The 27484-nt window shown below is 46.6% G+C and overlaps 2 protein-coding genes and 1 long non-coding RNA gene across 8 annotated transcripts in view; 2 read left to right on the top strand and 1 right to left on the bottom strand.

Moving 5' to 3' along the window:
• Positions 1 to 3427: 3427 nt before the first annotated feature.
• On the top strand, positions 3428 to 17023 carry tyro3 (TYRO3 protein tyrosine kinase). Of its 4 annotated transcripts, none has more exons than XM_040049754.1 (19): positions 3428 to 3687; positions 5025 to 5208; positions 6629 to 6729; positions 6807 to 6977; positions 8430 to 8516; positions 8608 to 8723; positions 8804 to 8993; positions 9477 to 9619; positions 9699 to 9837; positions 9927 to 10050; positions 10252 to 10352; positions 10456 to 10551; positions 10996 to 11076; positions 11159 to 11251; positions 11331 to 11452; positions 11530 to 11639; positions 12939 to 13098; positions 15298 to 15434; positions 15569 to 17023. In XM_040049754.1, exons 1-19 carry the CDS (start codon positions 3624 to 3626, stop codon positions 15993 to 15995), a joined length of 2646 nt encoding a protein of 881 aa, XP_039905688.1. In that variant the 5' UTR covers positions 3428 to 3623; the 3' UTR covers positions 15996 to 17023. The 4 variants fall into 4 exon arrangements, with proteins under 4 accessions (XP_039905688.1, XP_039905691.1, XP_039905689.1 ...); XM_040049757.1 differs by having other exon boundaries at positions 3429 to 3687; positions 5022 to 5208; positions 8804 to 8984; XM_040049755.1 differs by having other exon boundaries at positions 3429 to 3687; positions 5022 to 5208; positions 10252 to 10346.
• Positions 17024 to 19599: 2576 nt separating this feature from the next.
• Positions 19600 to 21799, bottom strand: LOC120745126. The gene is made up of 2 exons (XR_005698566.1): positions 21695 to 21799; positions 19600 to 20136 (listed from the first exon to the last, which is right to left on the bottom strand). It is a non-coding gene; the product is annotated as an uncharacterized LOC120745126 (long non-coding RNA).
• A 368-nt stretch (positions 21800 to 22167) lies between these two features.
• mgaa (MAX dimerization protein MGA a) overlaps positions 22168 to 27484 on the top strand; it is a 31996-nt gene continuing 26679 nt past the window's right edge. For all 3 annotated transcript variants that reach the window (XM_040049780.1, XM_040049781.1, XM_040049779.1), the window contains exon 1: positions 22168 to 22339. The gene's annotated coding sequence lies outside the window, so the exon portion shown is untranslated. The remainder of the gene's footprint in view (positions 22340 to 27484) is intronic.

Raw genomic sequence — 27484 nt, 5'->3', positions numbered from 1 at the left:
AAACATCAGATATGTATCGGATTCAGGACCACATACGAAAGTGACCCAGATCGGATTTGAAAATATCGGATTTGTGCCGCTCACACTGTCACACCATGATCGGATATGGGTCGCAGAGGGTCACAAAAGTCGGGTTGGATGCGCTTTCGCCTGCAGTGTGAACGTAGCCATAGATACCAGCTAATGACCTAATAAAGAATCACTAACCACAAATGTGTGTTTCTTTTTTTTTTATTTAGTTTTTAAAATATCAATCACTCAAACGAATACAAATACAGGTGTGTGATGGAACCCCTGGCCTCCGTTACACACCTGTATCATCTGAGCTTGTATATGAGGAGCAGGATTTTAAACTCAGGATTTAACAGGGAGCCTCAGTAAATCAGTAACAGTCATCCCAGCAACACTTCTCACCCTCCACTGAGGACAATTGCTTATCCAGACTCGTTACTTCCCCCAGGGAGCAACTGCATTAAAGAAAAGTAAGTCATTATATTACTTTGGTGCTACCGTGTCCATCTCTTCACGTCCACACTCCTACAGCTGCTCCACTATCGCCCTGCCCCTGGACACCACCCAAAACCAGCTGAGTACGTACAGATAACTGAAGAGCCTGTAACTGTAATGTGATTACCTCATCCATGCAGTAATCACATTACTGAAAACAGTAATGTGATTACTGTGATGTGTTCTGTTCCAACACTGTATGAGTAATGAAATTAAATTAAATGAATGTGAAACTGAAGTCACTATTTTTTTTAACAGGAGAATAAAATTTGGATGAAAAAGTAAAACTAATGAAACTAAATGGAAATAAAATTAGTAAAAATTATAAGTGACATGAAAACTTTTCCAAAGGAAATTGAAATCATTTAGCAACTATGATGTCAAAGAAAACGGTAAAAAAACAAACAAACCCTGAAACAAAAATATTGCAATGAACTGTCAAAATCAATCGACTGAAACACACTGATCATTGATTAAAGCCGTTATTCCAAAGTATCCGAGTACTCCGCATCAGGTGGAAACTACCTGAACTCTGATGTCACACCAGCAGGTGGCGGTCATGCGCATTAAAAAAAAACCACACACACACCACCGGTATTATCTGTGAAACAACTGAAAGTCAGCTGCACTTCCGGTTTGAATCCCACTGATATGAAAAAATATAATGACGCCCATAAATATTTACTAGAAAAAAAATAAAGAAAACAACAACGAAACAAATGGAAAAATGTGTCATAATAAAAATGTTAAAAGAAATATAAGAAAACATGGAATGGGCTGAAACAAAGTAAAACAAAAATTATTTATAGATTAAAAGCAGAAAATATGAACCAAACTGAAGAAAAAGTAATTCTGGTGTTTTTAAATAACATCTGTAAGAATAATGCAAATAAATGTGTGTTTAACAGAGTTATTGTAGTGCCTAATTAGTGTTTATTCCGTTTTGACTCAGTTTTCAGTCACTTTTAATTTTAGTTCAGTTTTATTTAATCATAATAACACTGCTATTTAATGAAACTGATTATCAAATCAAATCAAATCACTTTTATTGTCACATCACATGTGCAGGTACATTGGTACAGCACATGTGAGTGAAATTCTTGTGTGCGAGCTTCACAAGCAACAGAGTTGTGCAAAATACAATAATGTAAACAAGCAAAATACAAGAATGGCTACATCTGAAACTAATAAATATATGTACAATATATAATAGTATATGCATTTCTGGATGTGTATACTAAATATTTTTCTACGTGTGTGTGTGTGTGTGTGTGTGTGTGTGTGTGTGTACACATATTTTACAAATTAAATAGAGTAAACAATAAATAAAATATATAAAATAAATAAAATAAAATTACAGAGTCAGACATGTGCAAAACAGTGGCATTACTGTACAGTATGGAGTGCATAATGTTAAAGTTCCAGTAGTGAAGCTGAGGTGTCTATGACGTGTTCAGCAGTCTGATGGCCTGATGGAAAAAGCTGTCTCTCAGTCTGCTGGTACGGGACCGGATGCTGCAGAACCTCCTTCCTGATGGAAGCAGTCTGAACAGTTTATGGCTGGGGTGACTGGAGTCCTTGATGATCCTCCCCGCTTTCCTCAGGCAGCGCTTCCTGTAGATGTCTTGGAGGGAGGGAAGCTCACCTCCAATTATCCGTTCAGAGCACCGTACTACTCACTGGAGAGCTTTGCAGTTGTAGGCGGTGCTGTTGCCATACCAGGTGGTGATGCATCCAGTGAGGATGCTCTCAATGGCACAGTGATAGAAGGTCCTGAGGATGCGGGGGCTCATGCCGAATCTTTTCAGTCTCCTGAGAAAGAAGAGGCGCTGCTGCGCCTTCTTCACTGTTTTGTTTGTGTGTACTGACCATGTAAGATCCTCAGCCAGATGTACACCAAGGAACCGGAAGCTGCTCACTCTCTCCACAGCAGCGCCGCTGATGGTGATGGGGGTGTGTACTTCTCTGCACCTCCGGAAGTCCACTATCAACTCCTTTGTCTTTGCGACGTTGAGGGTGAGATGGTTGTCTTGACACCAGTGGGTCAGGGCGCTGACCTCCTCCCTGTAAGCCGTCTCATCACCGTTGGTGATAAGACCCACCACTGTAGTGTCGTCCGCAAACTTCACAATGATATTGGAGTTGTTAGTGGCTGTGCAGTCGTAGGTGTAGAGTGAGTATAGGAGAGGGCTCAGTACACACCCCTGTGGAGCACCAGTGTTCAGTGTGATGGGGGATGAGGTGATGCTGCCCAGTCTGACCACTTGGCATCTGTCAGACAGGAAGCTAAGGATCCAGCTGCAGAGGGAGCTACTCAGTCCTAGATCCTGCAGTTTCCTGTCCAGCTTCGAGGGAACGATGGTATTGAATGCTGAGCTGTAATCTACAAACAGCATTCTCACATACGTGTCTCTCTTCTCCAGGTGTGACAGGGCAGTATGTAGTGTCAGGGCTATGGCATCATCAGTGGACCTGTTGTGGCGGTATGCGAACTGTAGAGGGTCCAGTGAGTCGGGTAGTGAAGAGCAGATGTCCCTGACCAGCTTCTCGAAGCATTTGCTCATGATGGGGGTCAGGGCTACAGGTCGCCAGTCGTTCAATGAGGAGATGGTGGAGGATTTGGGTACAGGGACGATGGTGGGCATTTTGAAGCAGGCTGGGACTACAGACAGAGAGAGGGAAAGGTTGAAGATGTGCGTGAACACTCCAGCCAGCTGAGCCGCGCATGACTTGAATACGCGGCCGGGAATCCCGTCCGGACCAGTAGCTTTGCGTGCGTTCACCTTATTTATTTTAGTTAATTAGAATGTGTTTTTATTTTCATATTTAGTTTTATTTAACTATAACAACCCTGCTATTTAATGATAATGAAATTTTAGTTTAGGGTGTAGCTTTTATTGTGAAGGCGCATCCGGCCCGCGCGACCTCGCGCTGGGTAAATTGGCGGGTCGGAGTTTGTGGGAAAACAAACGGAGGAGAAGTTTTCCCGGAGTGTCGAGCTATTCTCCTTTGTTTTCATGATCTTCATCAGTCACTCCTCCTCCTCCTCTTGGTCCGCTGGGCAGTGAGGCTCCCGTGACGGACAGACCGAGCCGGAGGAAGAGGAGGATGCGGAGATGAAGCTGCTGCTGTGGATCGTCGTGTTATCCCTGCGGAGCCCCGCGGGGAGCTGTGGGAGCGGTGAGTGTCTCGGGGGTCGTGGGCAGTTAGCACGGGAGCTAATGCGACCGCTTTACATCCGCCGAACTCCGCCCGAAAATTGTCAGATTTAAAGATTTTACCGCCTGTCAGACACTCACAGGGTCAGGCTCACCTGACGCTCCGAGGTGATGGAGCCTCTCAGTAAATCGGCAACGCGAGTCACACCAAGCAGCGTTTATCTGAAGCTGGTTTGCTTGTTTTCTCACGTACAGACCCCTGCTCTGACCCGAACCCGTGACAACTTCACATTTTAACCGAGTTCTTTCTGGTTTGTTGCGTTCGCGACGATTTACCTTCAGGCTCGTGACAAACTAAAGAGGTCATGCCATGAAGTCATTTACAGCACGTGGAGCAGCTCGCAGACACATTATATCGGGCAGTTCTTAAATGGAGTTTGGTGTGGGGACTCGTAAACAGAGGTCAGGGGGCAAAGTGCAGCTTTCCGGGCTGATACTGAAGCCGTGGGCTTCAGGAAGCTTTTATGGTCCCCGAGTCATGATGTGAAGCTGTCAGTCATTTTATTCAGGACCCACGTCACTGCGGGTGTGTTGCAACTCACCTGTAAACATGCGCGCGCACACACTGCAGAATAACCAGAGTTCCTCAGGTTAAATCATCCGACTTCTCAGCACAGCTCTGAGTTCATGTCCTCAGGTTTCAAGTAAAAACTAATCTAAACTCTTTTATTGATATCACGTCTAAATCCCGAAGTTTCAGGATCACATGAACACCTGTAGCGCCTCACCTATTTGTGTGTCAGACTGAACCACAGAGTTAGTCTGCTCACAGGGGCGGAGCATTGATTAGTATTGGTTATTGGTATTTTTACTGATGCTTCGCCCAGTGCACCATTACGTCATCCTTCCAGGAAGTGATGACTGCTGCCTTGTGATGTCATCAGCGCGTAGAAAGGCTTTCACCTGGCTGCTCTCTGATTGGATCTGATGTTTGATTGGGTTTCAGTCAGACTTTCAAAATAAAAGCAGCTGAACTGTTTGAGCTCCTGTATTTTCATGAACCCTTTAAATTTTCAGATTATTGATCAGTGATCGGGGAGAGACTGAAGGAAGATAAAATAATAGATTCTCAGGCAGCTTCTGAATGAAGTTCTTATGGAGGACGTCAGTGATGATGAGGCTGTTCCAGAAAGTTCAGAGAAGCGTGTTAAGTTTGAGATGAAACACTGCTGCGTGTAAAACACACACACACACAGATCTGCTGATGAAAACGTGTTAAACTTTCAGTATGACAAAAGAAACGATTCAGACTGAAGAGCTTGGGTGAATGGATCAAGCCGACTCCTCCTACTCCAGCAGGTGTGGTGTTCACAAAGCATCCGTCCAATCAGACGGTGTCTCAGGGGAACGAGGTGCGGCTGGGCTGTGCAGTAGAAGGCGTGACGGAGCCGGAGATCACCTGGATGAAGGATGGCGAGAAGCTGTACAGCACAGATCAGGTGTTCCTCACACTGGGAGAGCAGCACTGGGAGACGTCACACAGGTGCAGAATCAATGTCGATCAATATTTTTCTCCTAACGTTTCGTTTGATTTCCTGAAAGTGCTTTTCAGACTGGGGGGCGGGGCTGCCAGAGTGCTGTGATGTCATCGTACTGTCAAACCACGTTTGTCTCTTCGTTTAATTATCAGCCAGCGGCGCTCACTCCGCGGCTGCTTCCTGCTGACTCAGCCGGAGGTTATTCCCTCAGTGTGAAGCATCACAGTCTCCCTTCTAAAAGGGAAGAAACACAATATTAAAGTTTTTAGGCTAAATCCACTGTAAGAAAGCAGCTGGAGTTCCACAGGGTTCTGTACTGGGTTCTCTTTAGTCCTGATGCCTCTGGACCTCCTTCAGGTGGTCCTTGTGCACAGGTGAAGCTCTACGCAGGTGATTCAGTGGTTTATGTTCAGGCTTTCACATGTGACGCGGTCACATCCATCACACCTGAAGCTTAGTCGGAGTAAAATAGGAAGAGGCGAGCGAGTGTCAGTGAACAAAGGTGAAATAATCTACTTTTTCACCTGTTTGTGCTCCAACAGCTGACATCTAGCAACCAAACGTCAGTTTATACTCTGATTTATGTTTCCTGTCTTCAGGTAAATGTAGTTGTGATGGGTACAGCCCAGCAGTTTTGCAGGACAAAGTTCCAGCTGTGGAATCCAGAACATGTCCTGTTCCTGGATAGAGTTCGCCGTCATGGACCTAAACAGTTTGAATGTCTGCAGAGGCAGAAAGTTCACTTCCTCCATCTTCTTTAATGTGTGTTTATGTTAGAAACAAGCTGGAGTTGAGTCATTTTACGATGTAATGTTTCCGTCCTGGAACCGTTTTAAACTCTTAGCTGTGATGTTGTGGCGAGAATGTTAAAGTGGTAAAAAACTCCATGCAGTCTGCCCGCAGCTCGCCGTTTGTGCTGTTTGATGGTTAAACAGACGTCCTGCAGTAAACACAGAGCTGTTTGCTTTGAACTCGATCTCCTTCCAACACCACCTCCTCCATCTGTGTCGCTCCTTTAAAAGGTGAAATGAAAAGCCCACTGACATCTGGCGGAGGCGATCCTAGGTTTGATTCCAGGCTGCAGGTGTTCGGACTCCAGACTGAGCGCTTCCTCCTCCGTGATCTGACAGGACGCCCAAAGAGGAAAAAGTGGGCATGCTGCTGAAATTCAGCACCTGGCCTGATGATGGCGCTGTGGCTGTTTCAGTGACTAAACAAAGACTCAATGGGCCTGATTTGCTTATCGTCACAGTAACACCAACCACTCCACCCTCTGGTCCAAATTTGGTCCCTTCCTGCTACGTGAGGTGCAGATGTTTGAAGCAGAGCCCTCAGCTCGTGGATCCAAAGCTCTCATGAACCTTGCTCTGTGTTGGGCCGGTGCTGTGTGACTGTTATTGGGTCTGATGTTGTGGTCTGTTTCAGTGTGAAGTCGGTCCAGCAGCAGGATGCGGGTCAGTACTGGTGTGAGGTGGAGTTCCACGGCCTGACCTTCTCCTCTGAGCGAGCCTGGATTACAGTGGAAGGTGAGGACCCTGAGCATGGTCGCCTCCTCCTCACGTTTCCCATCATGCTCCAGGTTCACCTCCTCTTCTTCCTGCAGGAGTTCCTCACTTCACCCAGGAGCCTCAGGATGTGGCGATGTTCACCGGCACACCCTTCAACCTGACCTGTGCCGCCATCGGCCCCCCCGAGCCCGTGGAGGTGCTGTGGTGGCTGGGAGGAGTCCAGGAGGGGGAGCCCAGACCCTCACCTTCCATCCTTCACGTCCCAGGTCAGAGAAAAATGACATCCAGGTGCATCATGGGAAAGGTCCTCAAGTATCAACCAGCCTGTGGGAGGAGCTACAGTGTGCCATTTAAATTCAGAAACGTTATTACTGAAATGATAAAACACACACACCTGTTTGATAAATGAGTCAGACACAAATCAGACACAGCTTTATGACCCCATTATTCAGCAGTTAACGACACACACACACTCGCGAGCTGGATTTAATCCACAGGTCGGTTTAACTGGAGCCAGATCACGCCGCGTTTCTCCAGATTAAAGTTCTCCCACACAGCCTCAGCTGATTCATACCTAAAATATCTCTGATATTCAGAGTGTGTGGTTTGTGTGTGTGTGTGTGTGTGTGTGTGTGTGTGGGGGGGGGGGGGGTGTTTGCAGTGGGAGAAACGTCATCAGCACATGTGCAGTGACTCAGGCTACGTCCGCACTGGCCCAGATAGATTTGAAAATGGCGTTTTTGTCTGAAAGCGCTCCGCCTCCACACTATCAGTCGTTTTCACAGAGTTGTGCATCCACATTGAAACGGCCGAAAACGCTTACGTTCCGGCGTTGTGTGACCTTTGACGTTGTGTGACGAACTCTGTATTCCTCGTCCACACGGAAACGCAAAAAATGAGTTTTAAAAAATGCGCGAGCGAGGGGGGCCGCGAACATTTTTCTGTAAAACAAAGGGGGGCCCAGCGAAAAAAGTTTGGGAACCACTGGGCTGGGAGGTCAGTTTATGATCACTGATATGCAAACTGATTTATCACTGATCAGTGTCCATGAGTCCCATTCACAGAGAGTTGAATAGCTGCAATCACAGCATTGTAAGATGGTGACAGATGGAGCCTTAGGCCCTTCCTCCATTCAGAGATGGTCTTTCCCTCCGCCCTCAAACCAGCGTTCCTCCCTGTCCAGGATGTTACATCCTCATCACTGAAAGAGTGTCCACTGGCCTGTAGGTGTGAACAGACTGCAGAGTCCTGGCCTGACGAGGTGGCTCTTCTGTGTTGGTCCATCCGCTTCGCCAGAGGTTGTTTGGTTTCCCCGATGTATAAATCCTGGCAATCCTCCTGCACTTAACAGCGTACACTATGTTACTCTGTGTCGGGGGACCCGATCCTTGGGGTGGACCAGTGTTTGGGGTTTAAAATCCACAGAGACGCGGTGTTTAGAGAAAAAGTGTTTCAGCTGGCACGTACGGGATCACTGAGGGTTTTCAGGCAGGCAGCAGTTGTCCTTCTGTCCTGGATAACCACATTTACTCAGGGCCTTCTGGATGTGCTGCTCTCCTGCTGTCAGCTCACGCCCAGTGTTCTCAGCTTCAGTGTAAATGGAAGCTTTACACACGCGCACACACAGTTTCTTGTGTCATCTGTGTTAAACTACATCACCCATAATGCACCTGGAGCTCCTCTGTGTGTGCGATTAATGTGTGTGTGTGTGTGTGCAGGTGTGAACAGCAGCATGAAGTTTTACTGTGAAGCGAAGAATGCCAGGGGCGTCTCCGTGTCCAGAACTGGAACCGCTCACATCAAAGGTGAGGCCACACCCACACAGGTGTACGTTGAGCTGTGATTGCATGGCTATGTGTGGGCATGGCTTGTAAACAGTGTGCCTTTGTGTCTCAGTGCTGCCGGAGGCTCCGGTCAGCCTGCAGATCGTTGGGATGGTGGATAACAACGTAACGTTGTCATGGAAACCGGGATTCACTGGTCACTCTGAACTGTCCACCTGCATCGTCCAGGTAATGCACACCTTACCCTCATACCTCACCTGTAGGCCTCAAAAAGGTCCTCACCCCCCCCCCCCCTCCCTCTGAACCAGGTGTCGAGGCGCTCCACCCACAGGTGGGACCTCCCACAGCGGGAGGTCCAGGTTCCTCCTCACCTCCACACTCTGACTGGTCTGAGGAGTCACGCCAACTACAGCACCAGGGTCTCCTGTGTGAACGAGGTGGGGGCGTCGCCCTTCTCACCCTGGCTGCACTTTCACACACCTGAAGCAGGTAAGACAGGTGCGCTGACCGTTACCTGCAGCAAACATGTGACCGTGTCATGTGACCAGCTGGTGTTTTACTACCTCACAGTTTAGTCAGTAAACACGAGCGACAGCTGTGTGTGTGTGTGTGTGTGTGTGTGTGTGTGTGTGTGTGTGTGTGTGTGTGTGTGTGTGTGTGTATTTGGGCAGATTCCAGTCCTCGGCGTACAATCAGCTTTTGTTTGTGTCCTAAATCCAGTGTGAGGCCTGCAGCAGGGCCAGCGGCGCCTCCTGCAGGCGGAGCTCACACTGGGCCCTTTGAGCCACAGTGACCCACATTCAGCTGCAGGCCTGAGCAGCTGAGCACAGAGACAAACACCCAGAAAAACACAGAGTAGAAGAGTAGAAACCAATAGAATCGATAGAACCAGAGGAATCAGTTGATGTGCGGTCCGAGTTTTTGTTGGCTCGTATGTGCTTTTATGTACCTGTGACTGTGAGTCTGTGTGTCCCGCCTCAGTGCCCTCCGCGGCCCCCAGGAACCTGACATTTGACCTCTCGGAGCAGCAGCTGTCTCTGAAGTGGGCGGAGCTTCAGGTTGACGAGCTGCAGGGTCGACTGTTGGCCTACAAGGTGCAGTGGACTGTGGGAGGAGAGGCTCAGGTGAGACAGTCGTGCCTGTCTCTCCAGTGTGATTGGAGGTAGAAGGTGACGGTGATGATGTCATTGTCTCTGCCTGCAGGAGCCGCTCCTCTTTAAGGAGAACTCCGCCCACCTCTCTGGAGGTGGTCGTTTCTTTAACGCATCCTTCCAGGTGGCGGCCTGCACGGCGGTGGGCTGTGGGCCGTGGAGCTCCCCGGTGCTGCTGCTGCCCCCGTCAGGTACTCTCAGACATGACATCAGCTCTGATGTCACCGCGGGGTGTTTGAAGGACATTGATGGATTGATTGTTGCCTGACTGCTCTCTCAGCGCAGGTCCGGGTCCTGCGGAGCCACATGTGGGTCGGTCTGCTGCTCGGCCTCCTGGTCGCCACCATCGTCGGGCTGCTGCTGGCTGTCGTCGCTCAGCGCCGCGGGAAGGAGATGCAGTTTGGGTACGAACGTGTTCACGCACACCACTGACCTTACAGCAGCACGCCTTCCTGCATCCACAGACGCGCTGCAGCAGTTTATTTATCCACAGCTGAAAGTAGTCCCAAACAGACGCAACATGTGAACTTTTAAAGATGTTTCTGTACGTTTCCACGTGTGAACCAATGAGCACATGTGTTTCTCATGTCTTTTCGTGCTTCCAGCTCGGCCTTCAAGTCTCCGGGTGCAGAGACCTCCGTGTCCTTCACAGCAGCGCGGTCCTTCAACAGGAACGTGACGGACCTGCAGGAGTCCACCTGTGAGTGTGAGCACGCTCAGTGTGTTTGTTGATCGACACGATGTTGAGTCAAGTGACAGATGATGAACACGGGAATGTGTATCAGACCTCGTTGCCTGTCTCTCCCCAGTGGACGGTCTCTGCATCAACGACGAGCTGAAGAACAAACTGAAGGACGTTTTGATTTCTGAGCGGCTGCTGACGCTCGGACACATGCTGGGAAAAGGTATCGCTATGACGACAACAAACGACATGTGTAAACAGGAACTGTCAGCAAACTCCTCACTTTCTCTTGTAATCAGAGCGACAAACACTAATTTATGAATTAACGTGGGTTTTGTTTTTTTAAATGAAACTAAATCACTTGATTCGCGCTGATGTCACCTGACCTTTTATATAGATGGGTGACAGTCAGGTGGTGGGAACACGACAGAAACACCTGTATAACCTGTGTGTGTGTGTGTGTGTGTGTGTACAAAATACAACAGAGTGTTGAGTGTGAGGAAACTCCAAGAGTCAGGAGGTCACAAGCACACACACAAAATGTTTAAAAATATCAATATTCATTGAACGTGTCAGAAAATAATTTGTAGAATATGTTAAAACATAAATAAAAGTGCAATAAAATAACAAATGCAAACAGAAAATCACGGTGTGTTTACCTGTGCAGGTGAGTTCGGCTCAGTGCGTGAGGCCTTCCTGAAGACTGAGGACTCGTCTGTCCAGAAGGTGGCGGTCAAAGTACTGAAATGTAAGTTGTACTCTTCTTCTTCTTCTCCTCCTTCTTTAAGCAGCCGATGTGTTGAATAACCAGATCGCGTGACCTCCTCCAGCTGACATCACCTCGTCAGGTGACATCGAGCAGTGTCTGAAGGAGGCGGCCTACATGAAGGACTTCCACCATCCCAACGTCATCCAGCTCATCGGTAACCCCGCCCACCACACAGTGGTTAACCGGAGGTCAAAGGTCAGGCAGCGTGATTAATATGCCGATCTGTCCAATAGGAGTGAGCCTCCACCGGCGTCCCAGCCAGCGGCTGCCGATCCCGATGGTGGTTCTGCCGTTCATGAAGCACGGAGACCTGCACACCTTCCTGCTGCTGTCCAGGCTGGGGGATGAGCCGTTTGTAAGACACGCCCTAATCGATAGCTGATCAATAACCGCGCTATGCTTTGATCAATAACCAATGTGCCTCTGCATTAGGACCTGTCTCTGCACACGCTGGTCCGGTTCATGTTGGACATCTCTCAGGGGATGGAGTATCTGAGCAGCAAGAACATCATCCACAGAGACCTCGCCGCCAGAAACTGCATGTCAGTCCGCCAATCGCAGCCAACCAGTCGATCAATGATCTGATTCCCTTCAGATAGTCGTTGTTGTTGTGAGTTTAAATGAGGAGGAGGAGTGGCAGCAATCTTCCACTCCAGGTTATCAGCCAAACACTCAGTCTGCTGTTGCTGGTGCTCTGTCATCATCATCATCATCATCATCGTTTATTTGTATAGCACTTTACGAACACACCAGGCAGACCAAAGTGCTGAACAACACAGATCAAAACAACAACCAAATTAAAAATACCATAAAATCATTACATACAATAAAATAAATAAGAAGGTGTCAGTTTCCTACAGAGTTAAAAGCCAGGAAATAAAAATAGGTTTTCAATCTGGACTTAAAGACCTGCACTGATGACGCTTGTCTAATTTGGAGGGGAAGGTTATTCCAGAGCATCAGAGCCGCAATTGAAAAGGCACGGTCTCCTCTGCATTTCAGCCGCGACTTAGGGACCGACAGCAGCAGCTGCTCAGCTGAACGGAGCGAGCGAGGAGGAACATGTGGCTTCAGCAAGTCAGATAAATAGACAGGAGCCAGACAATTTAAAGATTTAAAAACCAATAAAAGGACTTTAAAACAAATCCTAAATTCAATGGGAAGCCAATGCAAGGAAGCCAGAACCGGAGTGATGTGATCGAATTTCCTACTACCGGTTAAAAATCGTGCCGCCGCATTTTGCACTAACTGCAGGCGTGACAAGGTGCCCGACCCGACCCCTATTAAAAGGGAATTACAATAGTCCAGACGTGAGGTGATAAAAGCATGAATAAGAGTTTCCAAATTGGGTTTGGAAAGGAAAGGCTTAACCTTCGACAGGCGTCTGAGGCGATAAAAAGCTGATTTCACCACCCCATTTACATGACCTTCAAAAGTAAGCGCAGAATCAAGTTTAACACCAAGATTAGTGATTGAACTTTTCAGATGAGAGGTCAAATCACCAAAATCAACATCTGGAGAATCAGTAGAACGATGCGGGCCATATAAAATTGCTTCCGTTTTGCGACCATTAAAATTCAAAAAATTATTTGCCATCCATAATTTAATATCGCTAAGACAGTCAAGCAGTGATTGACATGGGGAGGTATCCAAATGACTAAAAGGTAAGTAAAGCTGACAGTCATCGGCATACAAATGAAATGACACTCCGTGTTTACGAGCTGTCATGTGTGTCACATTCAGCGCGTGTACATGGAAGTGAAACTTTAAAGATGAAGGATAAAACTGAGTGTAGGGGGCGCTGTGCCGGCCTTAGCGAGCTCTGTGTGTGTGTGTTTCAGGCTGAACGAGGACATGACTGTGTGTGTGGCAGACTTCGGCCTCTCTAAGAAGATCTACAGTGGCGATTATTACCGTCAGGGCTCCGTCTCCAAACTGCCCGTCAAGTGGATCGCTCTGGAGAGTCTGGCTGACAATGTGTACACCACGCAGAGCGATGTGGTACGCACGCACACACCTGGGACACACAGACGTCTGTGACGTAGCTGTCCCAGATTACAGATCCTGATTCAGAGGACATTTCAGGCTCTTTTCTTTTTTAGTTTCTGCTGATAGTCACGTTCAGACAGCCTGAAAACGATGCCTGGCGGCAGCTCGACACTGTGATTCATAAAAATCCATCCTGACAGATCCATGAGCTGACGTGTCTCAGCACGTGTCTCAGTTTGCTGATCAAGCAGAAGGCGAGTGCTGATGCGAGCACGCAGGGATGCTTTGTTCTCTGCAAATGGTAAAAATGGTAAATGGCCTGCATTTGTATAGCGCTTTTCTAGTCCTTAAGGACCCCAAAGCGCTTTACACTACATTCAGTCATTCACCCATTCACACACTGGTGATAGCAAGCTACATTGTAGCCACAGCTGCCCTGGGGCGCACTGACAGAGACGAGGCTGCCGGACACTGGCGCCACCGGGCCCTCTGACCACCACCAGTAGGCAAACATGGGGTTAGTATCTTGCCCAAGGATATTTGGCATGCAGCTAGGAGGTAGCCTGGGATCGAACCACCGACCTTCAGATTAGTGGCTGACCTGCTCTGCCACCTGAGCTACAGCCACCCCACTGTAAAGACGATATGACCTGAGAGGAGGCGCCGCTGAGTTTGTGCCATCAGTGAACCTGCAGCAGCTTAACGCTGAGACGGGTTTAAACTAGAGATGGACCGATCCGATGTTACGTATCGGTCCGATACTGACGTAAATTACTGGATCGGATATCGGAGAGAAATAAAAAATGTAATCCGACCTCACAAAACTTGCAACATGGCGTAACTCAGCACGTCGCAGTAGTGTGCTCACGTGATAGAGCAGCTGTGTGTATTTGTAGCCTCAAACCAGCATTTCATCTCTGAATGTTTGTAAAGCATTCCAGCCTTAAGCTTAACAACCGATATATGGAGCGACTGCCCCTCTCTCTCTCTCTCTCTCTCTCTCTCCTCTCTCTCTCTCTCTCTCTCTCTCTCTCTCTCTCTCTCTCTCTTCCCCCTACTGATCGGCTTTTCTGTCTTGTTGTTTGTTTTTGGCCCACTTTGCACCAGAAAGAGGAAACCAGCGGCTGAACAACAGCAGCACGTTTAAGCTTGATAAGCTGTTGTTAGAATTTATCTAATATTACTTTCTACACCAGGATCCTTTTCTACGTAGCTGACGGCTGGTAACTGTGCAGGGGCGGATCTAGAAAAGTTTAGCCAGGGGGGCCGATAGGGCATGAACAGGGAGAAGGGGGCACAAAGACATACTTTTCTTTCTTATTCTCATTTAAAATGTCTAGATTTTAATAAATAATTATCTGAATCTTACACCCAAAGTTTTAATCTGATGTAAAATATATAGAAGTCCATTACTGTATATAGTAACTGTTAAGTCTAATATACCCTAGTAAGCTATAGTACTTTTTCCTTTGGGAAGATAACATCTGTGCAGTCTGCAGTTCTGTTGTAGAAAGATGTTGAATCTATTTAATTATTCTTGAAAAATAATTTATTTCTGTGCATTTTTTTTCCACACTGCATCAAATTAGAGTTGATTATGTAGATTAAGCATCAGAGGGTGGGGGGTGGTTACCTATTTTTTTTGCTGGGAGTTTGCAGCCCTATTAGTTAGGTTGCTTAATATTTCTGTAAGTACTCTTTAAAATACCAGAATAGGGAGGATGGAGCAGGTTTAAGTTTATTAGATTGATCAGTTTTGCTGAACTTTGAAATATTTTGGGTGCTGTGTGTTTTTTACACACACAGGTATAACAGAATAGCGTTAGTGTTGTTGTTTATTTAAACCTGAGTATGAACTTATACAAAATGCAGCAAGATATTAAAAAAACAGTTTGATTAAAAAACACTATATCGGATTTATATCAGTATCGGACATAAAAAAGTGGTATCGTGCCATCTCTAGTTTAAACACACCTGTGCAGGTGGTTTCTGCTGTCACCTCATCACAGCTGTAGTGCTCGTTACTGCCATCTGCTGATGAGGAGTGAAGCTGTGACATAAACACTACCTTACGTCAGCAGACCAGCTCTTTGTCACATGATTAGATTGTCATGGAAACAAACTAAAGGAACATGTTAGGAGTAAAATAATGACTTTAAAAGTTTCAGGTGTGTGCACTCAGCGAATGATGACCTTCTGTGTGTGTGTCAGTGGGCGTTTGGCGTGACGATGTGGGAGATCATGACTCGCGGTCAGACTCCATATCCTGGCGTGGAAAACTCGGAGATCTACGAGTTCCTGATCAAAGGAGAACGTCTGAAGAAGCCGGCCGACTGCAGAGACGACATGTGAGTGTGTACACAACGACACAAACGACATACTGAAGAAACAACAACACAGAGAACGAAACCCCTTTCAAAATAAAGCTGATCACGTCAGCTGTGTGCACTCTTTAACCTCTTTCTTCTTCTGTGGTTGTCAGATATGAGATCATGCACAGCTGCTGGAGTCCCGTCCCTAAATGTCGGCCCAGCTTCCAGCAGCTGGTCGGCCAGCTGGAGGCGCTGTGGGTCAGCCTGTTGCCCGCCTCCCCTCAGAAGGAGCCGTTATTCTACGTCAACCTGGAGGGCGACGATGGCGAGCATGGGGGAGGAGCCCGGGCCCCAGGGCCTGAGGAGGCGGCGGCGGCTTCAAACTGGGGCGTCCCATGGCAGCGGCAGGTGGCGCACGAGGAGAAAGACTGGCTGATTGGGTCTGGGGCGGCGTTTGCCATCGGTGGCGACTACAGGTACATCACCGGCCCCTGTGGAGTCTCCGAGGAGGAGGCGGGGGGAAGGTGGCCCACAGACACGTTACAGGAGGAGGCGAGGGACGAAGATGACGACGACGACATCGTCATCAACGTGTGACACAGACTGGCCAATCTCAGCGCTCCTCCGTCAGCTGATCAGACTCACTTTAAGGCACGGAGCAGCGGGCGGGTGGAGACGCACTGAGGGACAATCACGACCACTCCTCCCACTACGTTTCAGAACAAAGAGTCAAAGGATCCATTAAGGAGTCGATCAGCAGGTGAATCGTTGACTGAGGGAGGTGCTGTTAGTCACCGAGAGGAAACAGAAGGGGGCGCCGAAACGCCTCACATTCATTTCATTAATAAACGTTTTATTTTCAGGTCAGTAAATCAATAATTCACGTTTTATTGATCGATCAGCAGCCGCTTCTTTGTTCGATGATTAATCACTTCCTGTTAACTAATCGATTAATCAGCCTGGATATTTTCTTTGCAGTTTGTGTTTTAGAGGACATTACCATTTAGGTCTGGAGCTGTGCTTTTATTTTGAAAGACTGGGGGTTTCCTGAACACACCTTTGTGACCCTTACCTGGGCCGGGAGCCTCCAGTTGGACAACCCTGCACTGAACCTGTATTAACAGGGAAACATTTCAGGTTTGACCTTCCTGCTGAAGCTCCTCTCACAAAGCATTTTTCTGAAGCGCTTTGATTTTAGTTTATGATGTGTTGAGAAATTATGGGATGTGTGAAAGCTGCTGGACGTGTCCTGTGAGGCCTCTGTGGCCTACATGTGCCTTCTATGGTTTCTTCTTCACGGCGTGTCCCACCCTCTGTCAGTGTCTCTCTGCTGCCCCCGGTGGTGGCTGTTGCTGTAACAGTGAAGCTGTGTTTTGTTATTACTGAATTAACTTGAAGTTTTAATGGCGACAGATGACTGACCCTCTTAACTGATTTATTGATCCTGGTTTGCGTTTGTCTGCAGTGTCTTGTGTTGCTATGACGACACTCTTACCTCTGTGTGTGATGTCTCACTGACTTCAGGTCTGTAAGAAAGTGATAATTAAATAAAGTGTTTCCTGTTTTCTGCGCTTTGTCTTCTGATCTGAGGTCAGATAAAAAACAGCCATGATCGGTAAAAATCAGTGTCCAGCTCTGTGAAATCATTTCAGTTTCATCGTTTACTGCCCGTTTTCAAATTCAAAAATAATCAGACAAATATTTATCGACAGGTTTGCAGCTCTTCAAATAAAACATGGATCAAAATAAAATCTTTACTAAGGAATAAATGTACTAAAATACGGGGTAAAGATCAAGTCAGGTATTTAAAATGTAAAACAAAATAATGAGGTAAAAGAGACAGGAAGTGATGTCACACCACAGGGCGGGTTTGTTTCTTCCACATGATTCTTCGTACTTTATTTACTGCATGCCCATCAATAACAGCTGACAGTCATTTCACACCTCTAAACAGACTCGTATTCAGCCGTAACACCTCGAGCTGTGTCACTGAGCCGGTGATGTCTTAACCTGAGTCTGTGGTCGCTGCTAGGGCTGTGCGATATGACCAAAATCTCATATCCCGATATAAGAATTCTATCGTCCGATAACGATATAAATCACAAAAAATAAATTCTGTGAATCTCGGGCAGCTCGACTTGCATGAAGTGTTTCCAGCTGGGCGTCGTGTACCTGGAGGCGAGTGTTTTAACAGATGCATGAAACGATACATTTTTAGACATAAGTTGTAACGGCCGCCGTTTTCTTTGTATTTATTACACGGCGTGCTGCGGGGAAAAGCCTGTTCTAACGTTCGAGTCTAAGGTTTAATTTTTAGCACTTGGCGTCTTTTTTTACTTCTCATCCTAAATAATCTGCTCTTTCACGTGATTCAGTTTATTTTGAAAAGTCTCAACAGGATCTTCAGCTTTATTGTGAAAGGTTTATGTGGAACATAAACAAGCGGACACGCGGTGGTTTTACCGTTGTTGTTGCTAACGACAACGCATAAAAACAGGCGCTTGTCCGTCGGTAGTGTGGTTATATTAAATATAAGAGAAAGAGAACTTTAAGAAATGAATATAGCCACTACAGTGTCCATCAAAACCATGAACAAATATTGCTGTAAACAGTTTACTTTGTGACACCACGAAACAAACGATAGCGTAAAATGAAACGATAGACGTTTTTATATCGTCATCCGATATATATCGGTACATCGAACAGCCCTAGTCTCTGCCCCTCCCTGACTGCGGCTCTGCTGGCCAAAATCAGACCGTACATAAAGGATGGATGTAAAGGTAACATCTGCGTCCTGTTTAATCCGGGGCTGACTCTGAAGTCTGATTGGACAGAAGCCAGCTGATCTGTGAGCTCGCTGAAGTTTTTCCAGACGCGTTTTAGGACAGGAAGCGGTTAAGATGGTAACCGCTGACCTCACAGTTCAGCTCCATCGTTCGTTTACAGTCTGTGGTCTGAAGGACTGAGACTTGGTCCCCGGCGTTTATTCACTCCAGCAGGGGGCGCTCTGCTGCAGCGCCTGACATTTCCTGTGCTGACATGTCATGTGACAGGAAGCTGAAGGGCGTAGAGGCGACGGCTCAGGTTATTGATTATGATGTGACGGTAATCTGACGTGTGACACGGTAGAGGTCATACATGTTCAGTGTTTGTGATGTAAAACCTTTTACTGTTGTCAGGTTTTAGGCTTACAAATATTTAAAATAACCTCATATTGGACAGATTTGTGATGTCATTCAGCAGGTGTGTGTAGGTGAGTGTGTCGCTGTGATTGTGAACACTAAACCTGCAGGGCAGCCTCGCCGTGTGGTGCCGCTCTGCTTCCTGATAACTGATGTAACGGCTCTGAACATGAGTTATGATATCATCAGGGTGGAGCTGCTTCCTATTAGCTGATTGGAGGACCATGTTGCTTTTGTTTAACATGACATTTAGAGAACACCACACTGCTCCACCTGCGCCTGGTCTCCAGGCGGTGCTCTGATGGAAGCAGATCATCCTGCAGGTCGGTGAGAAACGAACCGTGTGAATAAACGGAAAAACACATGAAGACCGTCACACTGAGCTTCAGCATCAAGTGCGGCACTGAGGCCCCGCCCATTGGTTAAGACAGCGATCCCAAGTCTCTGAGACGGGTCGTGGTTCTGTGCTGTGATTGGACGTTTCACTGCTGGTTTGTTCATTGTTTACGTCGGTTGTGATGCAAACAAGAGCGGCTTAACTCTATGGCCAAAGCTATACTATGTTCTGATTTTGGATTTGGAATTTAATGTATATAAAGGCTAATTCTACTCACTTATACATTATCCTGTTTTGAATGTAGAAAATTGTTTTTTGTTGTAAAATCTAATATTCATGCAACACAGTATAGCGCTAACTTAGCAGCTAGTGTGAATTTGCTTAGGTAGCAGGTTGTATAAACAGACACTATGGGTTTAGCACAGGTATAAATATCTGCTAATCAGAGTTAACATGAACTGAAATATCACTAAGATAATTTAATGGATTAACTTAAAGGGTGAATTAATACCTAAATTCGACCTGTCTATAGACCTGTTGATCATACTACAGTGCAAACATGCTTATATCTGCCCTAAATCTGTGCATTTTATTCCTTTAGTCTATAGAGCTGGCTATCTTCTGGAGCCAGTCTTAAGTGGCAATGCATTTCTTTTCAGCTCCATAAGTTGCTCTCTGTTTCTCTGTCTATACTAACGACTGTGACTATGCTAACTGGGATAATAAGGACGGTGGCTAGGGTTATAAGGAAGGCCAAAGCAGTCCCTAATGCTATGTCTTAAGTGTAACATTGCTATGTCTTGTCTTTATAGTGCCAGAGTTGGGAGGAATACCTTAACTCTAATTCACAACAGCAAAACTATGTTGGTTTACTACACAAAAGAGGAAAAAAAAAAGAAAAGCGGCTTAACTCTGAAGGAGCAGCTGAGCGCGCCGACAGACCTGAAGACACAACGACACAAACCATAAACTGACCAATCAGGTCGCTGTGATGACAGCTGTGACATCACAGCAAGAGATGAACCTTCATGGTTTCTTAAATATGAGGATCTGGTGTACTGATGACATCACAGCGCTGCGATTAGTCAGTTTGGTTGACATCGGAAACTCCACGATGATCAGCTGATTACAGCGTTAATCCCAGTTCGCTGTGGTTCTTCAGACTTCACACAGAAACAGACGGTGTGGAGGAGGCCGCACAGGAGGAGGCCGCACAGACCTGTGGAGAGGATCAGGATGGAGGTTTTGGGAGGTGTTCAGCGCTGGGACAGAAGCTGGATATTTCACACTTTCATAGACACGCTTGTTCTCAGACTGACCCTCTGCATGTTTCCACGTGGACCTGATCACCTGTCAATGACTCTTATTGATCACTGCTGCAGAAGCTGAAGCCTCACCTGCCACCAGGGACGTTTGAGCTGCAGGTGAAGTTTGGCTAAACTAGAAGATCAAAAAATACTAAAATACCTGCTCAAGGCAATACAACCCTACCTGTGCAGAAATGTTGGTCAAAGAAGAAAGAATAACGCAGCAAAAAAATAGCAGCTAGCTGTGCGCACCATCGACGAGGTTAAATCTCAGTTTTCCTCAGGTAAACGCAGAGTTTCTTCTTCTTTAAAACGCCAACATGTGACCAAAGGCCGACGCCCAGAGTGGCTTGTCGTGGGGAGCGTCAGGGAGCAGACTCTGGAGAAACCTCACTGCTGTTCCCGTGACGACTTCAGCGCTGTCCTGACCTCACGTTTCCTCCAATCAGGCTGAGAGATGTTTAAACGAGGTGTCAGGTGTTTACCGGCCAATGTTTGAACTCCAGGTAGAAAGTGTGAGCTGAGTTTACCTGACAGGCGCATTTCCCCAGAACAAACACTAATATTGTGGAGGTTCTGGTTCCAGGTACCTGTCACACTCCATGGTGATTGTTTATCCAGGTGTTTTACAGTCTGTCTTCGCGGCTGTGGTTTCCAGATATTTTGTGCTCAAAGGTCTCCAGAGTTTCAGAGCACACCTGTACTCGTACCTGCGCCATCACACGGAGATGCTGCAGAAACCTGAGAATAAAATTCTATACACACGAGTGTTTTTCTTTTTACCTGTTCTTAACGCGCCCACACAGACCACGAGATTTCACAGGACGCAAAATTTTGATGAAGCTCAACATTTGGATTTTTTGGCTGTGAATAAACAGATCTGACCAATCAGATCGCTGCACTTGTACTCGTATCCCAAAGCGCGCACCGTCACTGAACACACATGCGACTCGGCAACACTAAAATAATCCTCACTCACAGCTCGCTGCTGCTCCAGACTGAAATGATCCCTCCTGGGATCGAACCAGGAAACCTGCTGCTGAACGCGTGCATCCAAAAATTCTGAATTTCCTGTTATCTTCATCAGGCTCCGCATGTGAAGCCCTCTGCATCTACACCTTATAAAAACCTCCACCCTTTACAGTTAACCACAGCCCGCTGAGTCCTTCACTATGTCCATGAAGCTTCACCCTCCTCCTCCTCCAGGCTGCAAGTCCGACCATGCAGAGCTCTCACACACACCTGATCACCACACCTGTACTTCCATTCTTCATAACAACGTTATGTTAAACTGCAGAAGCCCGGGGGCAGGTATGCAGGTGACACTGAGGTCAGAGGCACACACTTGTTCTTAAAACAGAGACACAAAGTAATCAGAGGACTCCTATTAAACACTGGACACACTGTTACCTGCACTACATGTTTTATTGTAATAGATTACTTATTCACGAGCTGTGTCACGTGACTTACCTGTGAGTGTTATAAATGAGTGCATTTATAACGTGCCGGGTGGGCGGCAGCCACACCTGGCTAACTTAGTGTTAGCCGGGAGCTAACGGGGCACCTGGTGAACCCCGTACGCACAAAATAAAGCGCGCACACAGACACAGGAACGCGCAGTATCAGTGCGGGCTGAATGATCCAGCTGTGGTCACGTGAGCAGTGTGGCGGCAGCTGTGGTTCCCGTGCTGTGGCTCGGTTCCGCTTCGGAGTTTGACTAAACAGAGTCTGCTCGCCCCAAGCCGGCGGCCGGAGTCCGGGTCGAACCGACGGCACGGAGCCCCGGGAGGCGGCGGGCTGGCCGCCTGGGACCAAGCCGCGCCGCAGGGCCTCACCGGAGCCATCTTCGTGTTCTCGGCAGGCACGTTCGAGTCCCGCGGTCGCTCACGGGTCTCCGACGGCCGCCGCTCACGGGGATTCCTGCCGTTGCGGCTCCAAGATGGCGGCGGAGGCTGCGCAGTACTGGCGGAGGTGACGTGACTGCGGAGGACGCCGCGTGCGCTGTTGTTTGCCTCCCACCATTAAAGACCCTCCGCGGCCAGGCCGACCACCGAACCCGAACAACGGATCCACGGAGCCCCTCGGAAGCGCCCGGCGCGCGGGGGCGGACACAAGGTAACGATTGCGTCGGTACCGGAGCGCGTGGCCGAGCTTCGGGGTGACGGCAGCCACGGTGAGCTCGGTGAGGCCTGCGGCTAGCTGCTCTCTGAGGGCGGCAGGGAGCACACCGAGCCCAACGGAACCGAGACCGAGCCTCCGCGCGATGCTTCACCGGAACCTCAGGTGTCTGTGAGCACGTACAGTTTAAAGGGCAGGTTAGCACGCGGCTCCTGTGGATGTGTTTATATCCAGGAGGCCAGGTGAGGGCAGCTGGGTCATGGTTAGGGGCGGAACAGGGCCGAGGGCCTCAGTTTGTAGTTTTTAGTGTGGGGTTAGGGCGGGAAAGTAGCACAGAGCTAGCAGGCTGCAAAGTGTCTGCGCCCTGAATGTTTCTGAGATGCTCTGACCTCAGCTCTGCCACGTTCACGGGTGAGTTAAACTAAAGTCAGCAGCTCCAGCGCCCAGAGACCTCCTCAGTGTCCCTCAGACCTCCTGCTGCTACCCAGGGCTTGATGTGGCTGTGTTTTAGAGCTTCCTGTGAGAGTCTGCGTTACTTGTTAAAAACTGACTACTTGGACTTCATTGTAACACCTGCAGAAAGCACACCTTAGTATGCAATCCTGTCAAGACTGTTTTCTTCAGGTGGCATAATAACTGCAATGCTAACATGTTAGCAGATAGCAGCTAACCTGCCCAGTTAGCGTGAACACTACATGAGTGCTAAAGTATATGAGACTTAAGATAGCACATAGTTACCTGTTACGAAGCCTGCAGTCTGACATTTTTGACCACACATGACTCGAGTGCTAGCACTGGCTAGCTCACCAGAATTCGTTATTCACTCATTATGACTGTTATACATCTTATGTGGTTAGCACAATGACATTCAATTTAGTAGGTCGTCAGCAGGTTACACCTGTGTCAGGTAACCATCCTGCAGCATGACATCACACACCCTGTGACCATACCTAACTGTATTTGGATGTGACGTGGCGGTAGGTGTTATCAGCTAGCACTTTCAGGCTAACGTGATTGCAATCAGGATGCCAGTTTCAGCAATGATAACACAAAATGTTTCAGTAAATGTCCGTCCAGAGCAGAGCAGGGCGATATGACCAAAAATAGTTATCACGATATACATTTGAAAATTTGCGATAACGATATAACTGACGATATAATTGACACGAGACAAAATACTTTACAACTCCACAACTTTATTAGTGCAAAAAAAATCCCATCAATGTATTTTCACTTAAACAAGCAGCTGTTTTTTATGTGCATTAAAGTTATATAAAAATTTAACAGTGCAAATGCAAATTCCTTGCTGACAGTTTAACCAAAAGGCGTTTTCAGTGGAAACTGGCCGACATATCCTCAGCATAACCATGTATAATATCCACGAAACTTAAAAAGAGGTCATACACACACAATACGGTAACATTGTGTTGAAGCACGGTACGTATCACTCCGCGGTACAGCGGTGCGGCTTCGTAGCTCAGCAAAGTCATACTTTGACAGATTTTCGAGCGCCGTGTACATAAAATCGTTTTGAGGTCAGTAAACACAACCAGAGTTCATACATAAGGCACACGGGATTATAAGGGGCACTGTCGATTTTCAGAAAAATCAAAGGATTGATTTTAAGTGTGCCGTATTTTCCCAACAACATGGTAATAACGACAGCCCGCTAGCATGCTCTACCAAAAATAGTGCTTTGTTGTGTATCTGACGGACGAAAGCTAAACCAGTTCCACACCACTGAAGCTGCAGCACTTTTACAAACCAGTTCTGGTTCATCGTTTCATTCAATGATCCACTTTCGCTCTACTCATTCTGCTTCGCCGCCATATGCGTATGTAAACAAAGGCACTGCGCATGCACGTTTTACACATATTCTATCGCGATATTTCATTTTCCTATCATTGCCCAAAATTACACCGTATTACCGTGAACGGTATGATATAGCCCAGCCCTAGTCCAGAGTATTTTTTGTGAGGTTGAAGCTCAGCCCGCTCTGGCTGCTTGGCGTGTCCTTTGTGATGACGGGACATGATTTTGTGTCACGTTCCTGATTCAGCGTGGAACCCAAACTGAAACACGCACTTTTTAAATGAATGTATATAGAAACATATTTATGCACAGCTATTGTTTCACCATAATGTCCACCATGCAGCAGCAAATGAGCATCATGCTAACGAGTGTTATGCTGCTGTGAGATTCATTGGAGAAGGTTTATACAACTTAGTCCTCAGTTTGCTGATTAACCTCCACACTGACGGGTGGAGAAACTGTTGCTGCCGCTCAGGAGGCTTCCATTAGCTCGGCCAATCGGATGAAAGCGGGCATTTAGGGAAGGGGCTCTTAAAGAGACAGAAACAGCTGGTCTCAGACTGGAGATGGAATGAAGCTCTGCTGTGAGGTGAATGGGGATCGTTTTAACTGTGTGTTTAGCTGCAGGAGAGCAGGAAGTTTCGTCCTTAGAAGTGTGTAACATGTATGCTCAGATCAGTAAATACAATGTTTTTATTTAATAATTTCAGTATTTCAGAGAAAACATGTTGATTGTGTCTCTGCACACAGCTATGTGGATACAAGAACATTGAAAGCTGCTAACCCCCTTCCTGTCCTCCATCACAATCCCAAAGCGTGTTACTTTAAAGCTCCTCACCTGCTGAGGTCACACTGACAGACACCGATGAAAGCCTCTGGCGTCTGATGACAGCTTCAGCTCTCACCGCTGTCTGCCATCACATGAAAAAGCTCAGCGAGCCTTCTCGTTGTGTTTTTATAGCAGAATCTGATCTGTGATTTTCTTTAATTTCTGTTGTTCATCAGTTAAAAATCATCTAGTTTTTGAACTTAAAAAACGTCTTTCCCGTGATGTCTGGTCGCTGCCGCTCTCTCCCCGTGTGTTCGCTAGCTAAGCTTACAGAGGTCTCCGCTGCAAGGGCCTGCCTCCACCCAAAAGCTTTAACAGACTCTGGTGTATATGAAGCATACGATGGATAAGAAAACCATGTTTGCGTCTAAAGATTCAGTGGTGATCGTGTTACTGAGGTCAGTGTTTGCTGATTTACAAGAAGAAATAAAGGCCTGTTTAATCTGTGCAGCAGAGGAAAGAATAAAAATAACAGAGAAACGATTCCCCTATCAGCAAACTGGCAATACACATGCACACAGATGATGGTGCTTTTCTGATATTTTCATTGGTGCCTGCTCTGTTAAGTAACTGGTCAGTAACCAGTATTAAGCTGGTATCATTATTATCAGTAATGATACCAGCTGGTATCAGTATTAAGCTGGTATCATTCAATCTTTTAGCAACCTGTCTTATCATTTTTATGCTGATGACATTCAGCTCCATATGTCCTTTAAGCCTCATCAGCTGGATAGGCTGTCCACCCTAGTCCAGTGCTTAACCCAGGTTTCTGATTGGCTTTCAAGCAACTACCTTGTTCTAAATACTAACAAAACCGAGACCATGATTATAGCTCCTCCTGAGCTACATTCTAAAATCAGTCAGGTTCTTGCCTCTTTCTGTCCATCTGTCAAGTCAAATATTCGAAATCTTGGAGTAATATTTGACTCTTCTCTGGGCCTTGACTCTCATGTAAAATCTTTGTCTCGTTCCTGTTTCTATCATTTAAGAAACATCTCTAAACTGCGACATATGGTTTCCTCAGCTGAACTGGAAAAACTCATTCATGCATTTGTGTCATCACGCTTGGATTACTGTAATTCCCTGTTTACTAGCTTGGATAAATCATCTCTCTCTCGCCTCCAGACAATACAAAATGCAGCCAGATTACTAACTCGTTCTACCAAGCGTGTTCACATCACTCCCATCTTATATTCTTTACATTGGCTCCCAATAGAGTTTAGAATTCACTTTAAAATTCTTGTTTTAACATACAGAGCACTAAATAGCCAGGCTCCAGATTACTTATCCAAGCTTCTTTTAAAATACACTGCTGCTCGTCATCTCCGCTCACAGACTCAGAGTCTCTTAGTTGTTCCCCGTACATGACTGAAGACAAAAGGGGACAGAGCCTTTCAGTCTGTTGCACCAAGGCTGTGGAACAGTTTACCACTACAATTACGTTTGCTTGACTCTGTGGATTATTTTAAAAAACAGTTAAACTCTTCTGTTCAAACAAGCCTTTTGTTGATCTACATATTTTATTTTATTTTTTTACATTATCTACATTTGATCTTTTACATTGTATATAATGTCTATTGATTTTATTGTTTATTTTAATATTTTAATATTTGTGTACAGCGCTTTGTGATTGCCTGTCTGTGAAAAGCGCTTAATAAATAAAGTTTACTTACTTACTTACTTAAACTTAACGGTCTGAATTAGGGCTGCCACGATTAGTCAACTTGTCATGATTACATCGACGATCAAAATCGTCGACACCTCGTTTGAAGCTTTGTAAGATCGCAGAAGACGCAGGACTAAGCAGACGTCTATTACCCACCAGCTCGATAGCTAGCCGAGAGGTCGAGGCTCGGTAGAGTCGTCGAGAACAGTGAACTCCCCGCACATCGTTTTCAGACCCCCGCGGTCTTTCGCTACTCAGGTTAAACATGATATATAAGCAGTGTAGGGACTAACGCGTTATTAAGTAACGCGTTAGAGTAACTACGTTATTATTGTGGTAATGAGCATGGTAACTAGTTATTATGCCAAAATCAGTAAAGCATTTATTGTTACTGGGATTTAGATAGGGTCGTTACTCGTTACTTCTTGTGTTGCGTTCAACTGACCTCGGAAATCAGAACACGGACCTGGGAATGATGTCACACTCGACTAAATAGCGTTTTGGTTAGCGCCAGGGCGACACCCTCAAACATGGTTGTTTTGCTAACCCTCTACAAAAACAAATTACTACTAAACACATATGCAGCTCATCTGCAGTCTGGAGTTACCTACATCTTCCTACACGGAAGGCAGAATTTCCAAGTGCAATCGAAAGCACGACGACTGCAGTTTCCTTGTTAGACGTAAAAAGCCCACATGACACTGTGGCGTAGGCTAGAATCATGGCGTCAGTCGACGACGGTCCAGTTGTTTGTTTGTTTTGTGATCCACTGCTTCTTCCTAGTGATACTACATACAATGATTAGATTTATAACACTGCTGCATCAACCCCAAAA

Source organism: Simochromis diagramma, unplaced genomic scaffold, assembly GCF_900408965.1.
Source record: "Simochromis diagramma unplaced genomic scaffold, fSimDia1.1 OVJJ01000456.1, whole genome shotgun sequence".
Classification (NCBI taxonomy): domain Eukaryota; kingdom Metazoa; phylum Chordata; class Actinopteri; order Cichliformes; family Cichlidae; genus Simochromis; species Simochromis diagramma.
This window is presented reverse-complemented; position numbering and strand designations above follow the sequence as displayed.